At 36.5% G+C, this 12,846-nt stretch overlaps 1 protein-coding gene across 1 annotated transcript; it reads left to right on the top strand.

The window, feature by feature from the left end:
• The first annotated feature begins 4,513 nt into the window (after positions 1–4,513).
• Positions 4,514–12,365, top strand: LOC118753642 (SET domain-containing protein SmydA-8-like). The gene is made up of 2 exons (XM_036488516.1): positions 4,514–5,967; positions 11,492–12,365. Exons 1-2 carry the CDS (start codon positions 5,080–5,082, stop codon positions 11,927–11,929), a joined length of 1,326 nt encoding a protein of 441 aa, XP_036344409.1. The 5' UTR covers positions 4,514–5,079; the 3' UTR covers positions 11,930–12,365.
• Positions 12,366–12,846: the final 481 nt, after the last annotated feature.

Genomic DNA, 12,846 nt, shown 5'->3' with positions numbered 1-12,846 from the left:
TTATTTTATTTTATTTTATTTTATTTTATTTTATTTTATTTTATTTTATTTTATTTTATTTTATTTTATTTTATTTCATTTTATTTTATTTTATTTTATTTTATTTTATTTTATTTTTCAATTATTTTATTTTATTTTATATTTCAAAGAGTGAAAATGCTTATGCTGGTATGAAGTCAAGGCCAAAAATTACAATAAAACTACCAACAGTAAATAAAGCTTCTATTTAGAAAACAGCTAAACAAAATAAGTGCAAAGTTTTTTTTAGAGCAAAAGGAAAACCAATAAAAATCAGCGAAAATTTCACACGAATTGGATGAGAAACTCGGCCAAATATTCACTCATTTACTGGAATCAAATATGATCCTGTTATTCTGTTCTGTGAGGGGTTAAGATTTGTATGCAATGAAAAAAAAACGAGTTTGATCGACAAAAAATTCCGGGTTATTCGACATTCGAAAAATAAAGATTTCAAAAAAACCGCCTATAACTATCCAAATTTAAAATGGTGAAAACCGATTTGCAAAAACCGAGTCAATCACCCTATTAGTAAAAAATGCTAGGATTTATCTCTTTACCAGAAAAAAAGCCAATTTCCATAATATCCGTTTCCTGGTCATAATATGATTACCTACAACAACACGACAACAATTTATTATGCACTTTGTACGGTACAAAATTATGCATTAATTTGTGGTAAGAATGTACAAATACATATGTACACATGTAAGTACAACTGCCCGCATTCGCAGTCAATGCGTGATAGGCACAATATTTCCATGCGCTCCACTCAATCGCCAGTTGGCCGCAGAAATTACTCGTATACCCGAGACACGTGGGAAAGCGTCACTGCCATTTCACAGTTGACGCCGCAAAGCAGCGCAACTTCTATGCAAGCAAAAGTAAAAAAAAAAAACTAAAAAGCGACGCTGCAGTCAACAGGAAGCGCTAGCGCAGCGCAACGCGGCATAGTGCGCATTTTCATGCATATGCAATTACATAGGCGCTTGTGGTGTCCAAGTGCTGCCCATAGTGATTTTGCGAGCGCTCAAGTGTGTGTGTGTGTGTGTGTGAATTGATATACCTTTTCACATTCTCGTTCATGTCAAATGCTGCCCTCGATTCGTCAGCAGCAATCGCTCAGGCAAGTGTTGCTTTGACCGGCTGTTTGCCAAGTTGGTTGGTTAGCTATTTGACTGCCGCTTGACTAGTTGATTTGTGAGCGTCGCAGTCAAACGAGCAACCGCAAAATTTATGGCGCACAACGCAACTGAAGCGACACGGTACACCGCGGTGTGGCATTGCCCACTGCGCTACCGTAGCCACCGACGAATGGAGGTCAAGGGAATTGCTACATTAATCATCAGGCGCTTGTTATGAGCACATTTTGCGCATTGGTGGTAGCGTCGGCATAAAAACGCATTGGGAATACGCTCGTATACGACACAACACACAGCCAAGTTGGCTTTGGCGTTGGCTTTGGCTTTGGCTAGTTGACTAACAAATTTGCAAATGAATGGTGAACCAGGCTAGAACGTACAGGGCAATAGCGCCTCGGTTGACAACAATTTGCGGCACAATGAATTGTTTTTTTGAATTCTGCTAACAGAACGATGCATTTCAAATGGCTTTCGTGGTGTTAGTGTTGTTGTAATACAGTGGCAGTGCAGACCCACAAGTGTCCTACAGAAGCCATATACCTACTCACTTATCTTTTTGCTTTTTGGTGCGGTGCGGTGAAAAACAGATACTCACTCAGCAATACGTTGCTTGGCCAATAATTTAAGCTATGTACAAACATATTTATGTATTTATGTGTAAGCAAAAAAAAATGCCAAAGCAACAAGGTAGCAAAATGTGGAAATCAAAAAAAAATAAATAAATGAGAAAATAAAAAAAATAAACAGAATTTAAAAGACCTATAATCAGTCATGACTGCCAGTGATGTGCATTGAAGTGGTACCCGCATCTAATATAGAATTTGAATAAGAGGCAAAAATGCTTTTGTGATTACCTAATTTTGGACGAAAGCAGCATCGCTTTATCGTTACCTTTGTAGCTAAATTCACCAACACATTTGTCGTTGCACTGTTGGTTGCGAATTTCGAATCAAATTTTGAAGTCAATTATGGTAGTGAAATTTAAACTCAAACTTAAAAAACTACCCCCCATCAGTCCAACTCCAGCTACGTATTCTACAGTATTTTTTCGCCCAACTTGTTTTCGCGCTGGGTGGATGTATCAGTGTAGTCTGAAGAAAAACACTTACTGGACCGCTCACAAAAATATGTCGCATTCCTTGTGACATCACCATATTGCAGACCGCAGCGACAGACCGCTTTCCGTGTGTTGGCCGGGCCTTTAGGCATGGTCGTAGGGTAGTGCATCTCGAAAGTCAGTTAATTATACACTTTACGAGCAGGCAATATGAACAAAGAGGAACAGTCTGGGGGTTAATCCCTCTAAAACTAAGCTATATAAGATAGATAACTTTCGAAGTCCAACACTCAATGGCGCAAATTCTAAGTTGTCAGGTGGGGCCAAGTTTTTGGGGGTTATTCTTGGTTCTTAAGTTCCCGAAAGAACGGCGAAGGATAACACTTAATTCGTTCTACTCCTGCTAGAGTACAATTGGAATAGACTGAGGACTACGACCGCGAATAATGCATTGAGTACACACAGTGGTAGTTGAACCCATCTTCACCAATTAAATTAAACTAGTTAAATTAAATTAAACTTGAGATAGCTATAACTCGTAAAAAGGAACAGCTGGGAAGCGAATGAGGATATATTTAGAATCGCGACGTCAAATTAAAAAAATATCGTCTGTCATAGGTCACTCATCAGTCCAAAAATGCAGTTTTGTTGGCCAGTATAATCAAATGATAAATAAATATTAAAAAAATCGATAACCGATTCGTTAACGATATAAATATATGATCCGTTTATTTTGAAAGTGACATTAGTCACTGCCACCTCTTGTATTTAGCCGGTTGGTTATTTCTAGCTACATAAACCAAAGCCAAACTTTTTACCTTTGGCTTATGAATTGAACGAATAACAGACGCATTCAGATATAGGTAAATGATCACTGAAGTGAATGGCTTATGCCACTTTCCAATTAATTATATACATACATATTCGTGCATTTGCAAAAAAGTACAACACTGTTCATTTCGATGAAATGCCTTTTTCTTTATGTCTTCTTCATTTATATAATGTCAAAGAGACAATAAATTTGCAATAAATGTTCATACTTACATATGTATGTTAATACATACCTACATTTGTACATTAGAGTGGTCCAAAAAGGCATGCGCGAAAATTAAAGTCGGAATTTTAGTGCGTTCATCCCATAGTACTATTGTTCTATAGCGAGAAAAATTTACCCTCTTTTTTAAAACAAACATATTTAGAGGTCGCCCAAAGCGCTCAAAACTTCCCATGGAAAAAAAAGTATTTTTCGTAAAAGTGGTATGGATAGAATCTTTGAAAATCAATACTTTTAAATCGACAAATACTGTGTCTCTTCTGAAGACTCCAAGAAATAATATCAAATTGCTTATTTAACCGTATTTAAATATTCACGATTTCTTATAGGTCGCCCATGGCATTTTAGGGGGTTTTTGGGGTACCCATAAAAAGTAGTTAATATTAAAAAAAATTTAAATAAGACATTTGGGTATTATATATATCTTGGAGTGTCCCGAAAAAGAACATAGTTTGCCGATTGAAAAATATTGAATTTCAGCGATTCTATATCATGTCTATGAAAAATAGCTTTTTTCCATAAATAGTTGTTGATTCAAAAAAAAAACAGGGCTATATTTTTTTATATAGAACTATCCTAGGGTGTGAGAGCGTTAAAGTTCCGACTTTACTGTCTTGCGACCGCCCTAATGTACATCCAAAATAGAAAATAAGAAAGATAGAGTAAGAATTTGGCTAACACGAAACACGAAAATTTAAAAGCCAAATGACAATTTGATTAAAGCATAACAGGCGGTTGTGCGCGATTTCGCAGACCACCAGCTACGACTTAAAAGAAAGGCGACGCTGGCATGTGCGTGTGTGAATGTGGGAAGAAGCCGGTAAAAGCGCGCCAATTATTCAAACATATACATACATACCTACAAGAAAATTGAAAATATCGAAATTAAATAAAGCGAACGAACGCTTAACCACAAAAGATAATCACAACAAAACCGAAAATGCGGAATGGACTCACAGATGAATGCTTTTGTATCCATAAATGAAGGTACATCTGTTGCGCGCCGAACTTAGCCGAGACACGAACCTAAGTATGCATAAGCAAATGTCGTACAGATGTGAGGCATTGATGACGTATAAATGTGACGTTGCGACTGACGCAGCGTGGCGCGCACAAGGCTGATAGTGATGCCAGCGTCATCGTTGAAGCCAACGCTGATGGCGTTGTCGCTGCTTTCTACCGTTGATGAGCGCGCCACTTCTTGCTAGCGCCACGATGTCACAGCGCCAGTGAAATGTGGCAGCAGCAGCAGTCGTTAAAGATGTAGCAGTGACAGCTGCTCTATGCCTGGTGCAGTGTGTCTGTCGTGCGACATGGCATACATTGGAAAAATATTTTCCGTGTCTTACACATTCGCGTTCAGGTTGCTTTTGACGGCACTTTGGTTTGGTCTTTTCACGCGTAATCGCATGTCAGCACTCGTTGCGGGGCGACGCACTTCATAAGCCATCAACATTTTAGAGCGTTTGCCTTTCGTGCGGCAACATTCACGCGTGCCCATATTGTGGTGACATTAGTTAAAAACAATACAAAAAAGAAGACAAAAATAATGACCATAATACATACCTGCGGATCGCGAACATACGTAGTCTTGCTGTTGGCGCTCGTTAGGGCACGAGCCATAGTAGTCGCGCGAATTCGGTGTTGTGCGGACCTAAAGCGCTTCGCAAAATTATAAAAGACAGCAGACGCGCAGCCAATACATAAAAAGTAAACTCACGTGTGTTTGAAGAAAAAAGGAAAAAAATTAGCTTTAAAATTTTGCGTGCATTTCTCTAAAGGACAAGTGCTCCGTCGCCAACCGCGCAATGGCCACTCCCGAAGAGTTGGCGCGCCTTGTTGCCATACATCTGCGCGATCTACAGGACACCGAACCGAATTGGACCGTCGCGCATTCCGATGTCGCAGGCCGCGGTGTTTTTGCAACGCGTGACATCGCCGCCGGCGAACTGCTATTCCGCGAATGTCCGCTCGTTGTCGGTCCTACCGCGCGCAAAGGTTCCATACTCAATACCTGCGTTTGTTGTCACAAGCTGCTGGCCGTCAAGGACTTCCTCTGCAAGCGCAACTGCATGCTGCCTGTTTGTGATGCGTGCGCCGATTCCGAGAAGCATCGCGCCGAGTGTGAGCACTTCCAGCGTTGGCAACCGGTGGAGCTTAGCAAATTAGTGGATATGTGTTCTGATAAAAGCGTCGGTCCACCACTGGTAAATCCCTACGCGTTGCGTATACTCACAGCTGTGCGTGTGTTCTTCCTCAATCCCGAACAGCGCGCACTAGTCGACGCTATGCAAGCAAATGCAGAACGCGGCTATCGGCAGGAGATCATCAAAGCGGCGCAGAGTTTTCGCAAATTCCCAACTACAGATAAACCCTTCATGGACAATCTATTTCGCATTGTAGGCGTACTAAATACGAACGCCTTCGAGGCACCATGTCGTGTGGGTGAACACGAGACACTTTTGCGTGGTCTATTCCCGTTGACGGCGATCATGAATCATGAATGCACGCCCAATGCGAGTCACTACTTCGACAATGGACATTTGGCGGTGGTGCGTGCGGCGCGCCATATTCCCAAGGGTGCTGAGATCACAACCACATACACAAAGATATTGTGGAGTAATCCGACACGTGGCATTTTTCTAAAAATGACTAAAAATTTTGTGTGTGAATGTGTGCGTTGCAACGACAGTACGGTGAGTGAATAAAACCATATGCACATAAATATGTAAGCTGGTTTTGTCGTGGTCAAGGTATGCGCGACCTTACCTGAAAAAATCTCGTTGTTGCTGTTGTGTTTTTGTGGCGCTGACATTGGCAATGAGACTAATGAGATTTATTTGCGTGACTGCGGCAAACTGCAACAAAGGTACAAAAGTGTGCGTGTATGTGTGTGTTGGTGCGGTGTGTTTTGAGTTGCAGTATAACAAATAAAACTTGCGCAAAACAGGCGAGAAATGTTGTAATGTGCATATGTAGGGGCAATGGAATTATTTTATTTAAATTAGTGAAAGTGAAATAAGTAGGTACATACCTCATACTGAATGTTAAGGACTTGGGATATAAATTAATTATTGCTACCTACTTTGCGTAAAATGCCTTGGGGATACTCTAACGGAATTGAAATAGATAACGCTAACTAATCGCTTGAGTCATATTTTAGTTTTTTCTCTTGTTAAAACTAACTGAAGTAAAAATTGAGATAAGCTCCTTAGGAAACTTTCGTTTGTAGGTTACTCTAGGCCAGAAGTAGGTTGATTTTCGTATATTTCGTATATGATATTTCAGTAAATCCTGAAACAAAAGCGCTAAATTAAAATACGGGTAAAAACAAAAAACCAATAAAATTCATATTTATGTAGGTAAGAAAACAACATATTATGAAATTTAGTATAAAGAGCTTTACTGTGCTACAAAACTTTATAAAGCGGTGCATACACAAGACCCTTAATATTACAAATTCGACCATGGAAGTTCTCAAAATGAGACTCAAGCTTCATCTTGTGCGCCATACCTTCGCCCTCCGGCAGAGTGTATTTATGCCTCTTCTGAGGCGGCGTAAAACTGCAGGTCCCTAAATTTGTAAAATAATATCAAGACGCACACTACGAATTGGAGGAGAAGCTCGGTAAAAAATTAAGCAAAATTTATAGGTTAGGCTAGGATATGTGGGCGGTTCTCGGAAGAGTTCCCTCGGAGGCCACAAAGGCCCATTGCGATCCCTACATGTCTTTAATCATCTTGATTCCAATTAAGCTTTCCCTAAGATATCTACATAGGCTCTCCAAGAAGTGGTCCCTCAAAAATTTGAAGTGCTTTCCTGGCAGTGCTAAGCACTCTGTGACTTTTCCATGTTGCGTACTTTTAGGCTCGCCCGTTTTTCCTTTAGAGAATTTTGGCGATGAAAATTTTTAGCGTAGCGATTGTCACAATTCCGCTGCAAAATTGGCAAGTTCTTGAGGTTCTTCAGAAATGTTTAAGTTCGAATTTTCCTTAGAAAACTCCATCAAGTCATCATCCAATTCGTCCTCAATTTCAATGCCGAATTCGTCGTCTTTTTCTAAAGGCACTTTCGATGACAATCGTTTGGCCCAATTACAAAATGATATTCAGCCTTATCATGAGTTTCATTATCCACGAACCGGTTCACTTTTTCACTTTTCGTTTTCATGTATTCACTACGGGTAAATGAAATAATTTCGGGCAAATATTTTTCGGGTGAAACTCACGATAAGGCTAATTGTTTGTCATATATGTTTGTTATTTCATTTTTAAGATTTTTCAATAAGTTTATTCCCTAACAAATACCATTTAAACCTAAGCTTAAAATTTTGCAGAACACTAAAATACAAAATCATCGAAATTCCAAACTTGTTTCTCAGAAGTGCTATAAGCCCATTTAATTTTAGTGTAATAATGTGCAAGCTTCAAGTTTCTAAAAATTACCGTTGATTTTTTAGAATTTTTTTTTTGCCGAAAGTATGTAGCGCTGCCAATGAATTTCAAAATAGGCAACTATTTTAAGAAATTTTGGTATGAAAAATTTAGGTACGCAAGCGGGTTGGGTTAATAAGCGGGGAGGTACTTAAGAGAGGGATTTTCTTCAGATTACATTAAAAAATTCACGATGCCCAAAAATGTTGGTAACTTGATCGGGTTAGGTACTTAAGCGAGTTTCGCTGTAGTTTTGCTTTTCATATTTCGGTGCTTTTGCGAATTTAAGATTGCAATGTGCACCTTCAGAACAATAATTGTTCTACGTCGCTCAAAGCGCTCAAAATTGTCCATGTATTTTATATGGGGGAAAAGACAACTTTTCATAAAAATGGTATGGTTTTCTTGAAAATCACTATTTTTCGATCGAAAAACTCTGGTTCACCTCAGGAGACTTCAATAATAATACCCAATTTTTAATGAACCATTTTTAATACTAACGTCTTTTTTTTTTGGGGGGTTTTTGGTAGACCTATAAAGTATAGTTACTACGAAAGAATGGTTAAATAAAAAATTTTATATTACTATAGAGAATCTACTGCAGAGATGCAGAGTTTTCTATCGAAGATATTGATTTTTAAGAATTCTATACCATTTCTACGAAAAGTTGTTTTTTCCATACAAAATACATGGAAAACTTTGAGCGCTTGGAGCGACCTCTAAATATTTTTTGATTTCAAAATAAAAAATAGGGATAAATTTTTTTCTTTACTTTATAAAATGCTCTTAACGATGTTATGTGTGACTTGATTTAATTGTGGTTAGCATTACATCGAATTTCCTCAGATGGTCATGGCTATTAGCAAACAAAAAAAACATAGATTTATTTACGTAATTTAATATGTATAAATGCATACCCCAAATGAAGAAAGCACTTACACGAACACTTAAATACAAACATGTAGTATTACATATATTTACGTACATACATATGTACATTTTTATGTACATATGTATATGTCTACGATATGTACATACTTATGTATATGCGCTTCAATTAATAAAAGTATTTTTCTGACCTAAGTCTAGTATGCTAATTTAATGTATGTAAATTGCTATGTATCTATTCTTAAGTATACCTGAGTGCACATACAAACACATAAATATCTATGTTGTGATGTCCACCTTTCTAACTTCCATTACAGGGATCAACATGTAAATGACTACGGGTGGAAAATGAAAATGATTCGCTTTGTATGTAATACATTTCGTTAATTAAATACCACAGAATGGAAATTGGGGCCTTCGGAAAAAAAATTGCACACAAATTAAATTTTGTATGCCGACTAGGTTAATTTACCAAGCCGAAAGGGTGTATGTATGTATATGCAAATCAGTAACTTTTTTTCAGTTAATAGCCACGCGATCTGATGAAAACTAAAACCAAAATTATTTGACGTGCTCTTAAAATAAGAAAAATCAGTAGCAAAATTTTTAGAAAATTGTTTTGAAAATCTATATTTAAAGATACATATGTATTTAGGTGTGTTGCTGTTTTAAATATAATATATTTAAATATACATTTATACGTATATATAATATGTATATGTACGTAAATATGTATATGAAAATATGAAATTCTTAGAATTGTTTTTTTTTGACAAATGTATGCATATACATACGTCATGGGTGGAACAGACAGGCACGCACTGCGGTCGCGACAATAATTCATAGAGCAAACTTGAAAAATTAAAATGAATATTATACAGCTGCGTGTATGTTCGTGTGCTTATGCATGAAAGTTTTTATATGTATGTTGGGATGTACATTAGGGTGGTCCAAAAATGCATAATTATTTATGAGCGCGGTATATCGTCGCTATCATGTCAAACTATCGAATGTGCCAAAATGCACAATTTTTAATAATCATTGTTCTATTTTTTTTAGAAAGATGGCCACCCCGTTCAAAATTATTTATAAATATCTTCAAACGTTTTTAGTTCTGATGAAGAAAGTTAAATATTTTATTGATCTTTTTTTTCCTGATTTTAAAATATCTGACAACTCTATTTTTCTAAATTTGTTTACCACAAACCTACACAAAACACCGAGTAGAATGCAATTAAACACATCCATTGAGCTGTTCGTGCGTGATGTGGGTATGAAAACATAAATTAACTAATTTGTATATATAACAGATAGGATTATCGGTTATTGAAACACAGTTAGTAAAATTTTTAAGCTACTAAGCATCATAGTGTTATTTTCTGAAGGTTTCTGAGGCGAAATAGTCTTGTTCGATAAAAAGATATTTATTTTTAACGAATTTGTAGCAATTTTACGAAAAAAAAAAAATTATTTTCCCCATGTAAAATACATGGGAAACTTTAAGGCCCCGGCGGCACGGGTAAATATTAACTGATTTCAAAATAAATAAAAAAAATATGTGTCTCCTTGTTTTTGATATTCTTCAAATCTGCGGGGTGGCTGGAAAAAAATTTGGGTCACCCTAATGTACATATACATATCGTCGTTTAAAGTACAAAACCGCATATCGTCATTCTGCAAAACCGCGTAACTGACATTGGCTGCCAAAAATTGGATTTGCTCACACAAGCTCTTGGCTCAATCCTTATCCATTCGTCTTGAAATATACTAGCCAGAAATGCGAATGCTTTATAAAAAAGTGAACCATTTTGAAATAGGAGTGTTTTTACGCTCTAGAAAATAATTTCTACAATTTCACATACGCGGTTTTGCATTTTGCTGATACGCGGTTTTGCATTTTGTTGATATGCGGTTTTGCACTTTAAACGACGATATGTATATGGGCCATTTCGAAACATTATACGTTCCAAATAATAAGCCACCAATAAAGCTAACTTTTTATTATTGCAAACCATTTTGTTTCCTTTTGCGAACGTTATTTCTTTGATATATTCTACCTAATCCATATAAAAATATTTGCCCTATTCAGGTTATTCGATATTCAACATAAACAAAAAGTTTAAACAAAGAAACTTGAGATTTTTAGTATTTGACTGTATGTACATTCATATGTATGTACATTAGGGTGGTCCAAAAAAAATGCATGTGAAAAAGTAAAGTCTGGATTTTATGCTCTCACTCCCTAGCATTATTCTAAACCGATTTACATCAGGCAAAATTAATGAAGACTTAGAAATGGTATAGAATTCTTGAAAACCATTATCGGAAAACTATGTTTCTCTTCAGAAAATTCTCAATAATAATATCCAATTGTTTATTTACCCAGTTTTTCATAGTAACTTTATTTTAAAAATATGAAGTGTTAAAAAATGGTTAAATAAAAAATTTGGTGTTATTATTTGGAAGCCTCTTGAAGAGAACCAGAGTTTTCCGATCGAAAAGAGGAGATTTTCATTTCTAGGAAAAGTGTTTTTCCCCCATATAAAATACATGGAAAACTTTGAGCGTTTGAACACCTCTAAATATTGTTTGATTTCAAAATAAAAAAATAGGGGTATATGTTTTCGATGTAGAACAATCCTAGGGATTGAGAGCATTAAAATTTCGACTTAACTTTTTTTTTACCGCCTTAATGCACATACTAAAAGACAAAATTTGCTTCATATATATTGGATTTCAGTATTTTGCAAGGTTTTTAAAAAATATTCGGTCTCTAGGACAAGGAAGTGTAACATAAATGTATGCGTACGTGTGTTTTTTTTTTTCTTGTTTCATCGTATGTAATTTATATCCGTATGAATATGAATTTTAATTAAAACTCTTCTCCCATATTTGCAGGAGAACGGCACCTACTTGTCTGCGCTATTCTGTCGCGAACAAGGCTGCAAAGGCATCGTCATACCGGTGGAAACGAAAACACTACAACCGGATTGGCGTTGCCTCACCTGTGAGACAATTTCCCCAAACACGAAAATGGCACGTTATCAGGACTTTGCATTGAATACGATCAATAATCGCATTAACAAGAGCACCGTACACGATCTGATCAATTTCATAAACGATATGTGTCCACGCTTTTGCCCGCCATCGAATTATGTGCTAATCGAGGCTAAATTGAATGTAATTTGGCGCATGCTACGCATTAAAGACGAATTCACCGAAGAAGAAATGCAGCATCGTGATCGTTATCGGGAAGAGATACTCGAGGTATTGGACAAATTAGGTGCTGGAGATTGTACGTTGAAAAAGTTGATCACCAATGAGATACCATGTTAGTGACCAATTGGGAGTGTGAAGAATGCAGCGTGCTGCACCATCACAGCAGAGAGAGAGCGAGAAAGAGGGATAGCGGAAAATAATTCTCGTATTAATTGCATTAAGAAGTGTGTTTGTGTGGTAATTAAAAATCGCAATACAAAATCATTCATTATTGTTGGATGTACCATTTCGAATAGCAAGTAATTTATTCATGTAATTTGCCACTGTTTATCTAAAATCTAGTCAGCTTTTGTGCATCTGCGAATTTTTGCGATGGATTTATGTAGTACTTGTGTGTAAACACTTAATTATAATTTATTACTAAATAGTTTTGCCTTTAAAATTTATAGATATCTATGCGAGTATGTACATCTGTATATATGTATGCATAAAATTACATGTTTATGTTTTTTTTCTAAAATTGTATTTCATACAAAGTCTGAACTCATTAGAAGAAGCCCAATAAAAATATTTGAATAAAAAATAATAAAATGATAGTACATATTAAGAAAAATGTGATTACGCTTCATTTCCGACGTTGAGTGAATTAATTAAGTAAATTCCTTGGCTGTCTTCTTGCTGTTAAGTACTTTTTTTTTATAAATGTCTGATTGTGCACTTTGATATCTACATATGTATGCCTGTACGCCCGCAAATGTTCAGTTCACTTTATTTTAATTTTAATTAGACTAGCAGAACATAGATGACATTCCTTGACAGCTGTCATCTTGGCCGTAGTACATATCAAGTCAACTCAAGCCAATCTTTCAGACAACTCAACCAACCAAGCAGCAAATTGAAAAGTTTGAAATCTAGTGGGAATTTAACCCTTTCAATGCCAGCGTCCAACATATGGAACACAATTTTTATTGTTGGCAAATGTGAGCAGTTCTATTACTTGTATGGCGGCGAAATGGGAATGATGTCAAACAAAT

The sequence above is a fragment of the Rhagoletis pomonella genome, unplaced genomic scaffold (assembly GCF_013731165.1).
Source record: "Rhagoletis pomonella isolate Grant_MI unplaced genomic scaffold, Rhpom_1.0 Rhpom_scaffold_02699, whole genome shotgun sequence".
NCBI lineage: Eukaryota > Metazoa > Arthropoda > Insecta > Diptera > Tephritidae > Rhagoletis > Rhagoletis pomonella.
This window is presented reverse-complemented; position numbering and strand designations above follow the sequence as displayed.

Coding starts and splice junctions, on each gene's coding strand:
- LOC118753642 (XM_036488516.1), top strand. CDS start 5,080: ATGGCCACTCCCGAAGAGTTGGCGCGCCTTGTTGCCATACATCTGCGC. Junction 5,968..11,491: donor TGCGTTGCAACGACAGTACG/GTGAGTGAATAA, acceptor CCATATTTGCAG/GAGAACGGCACCTACTTGTC.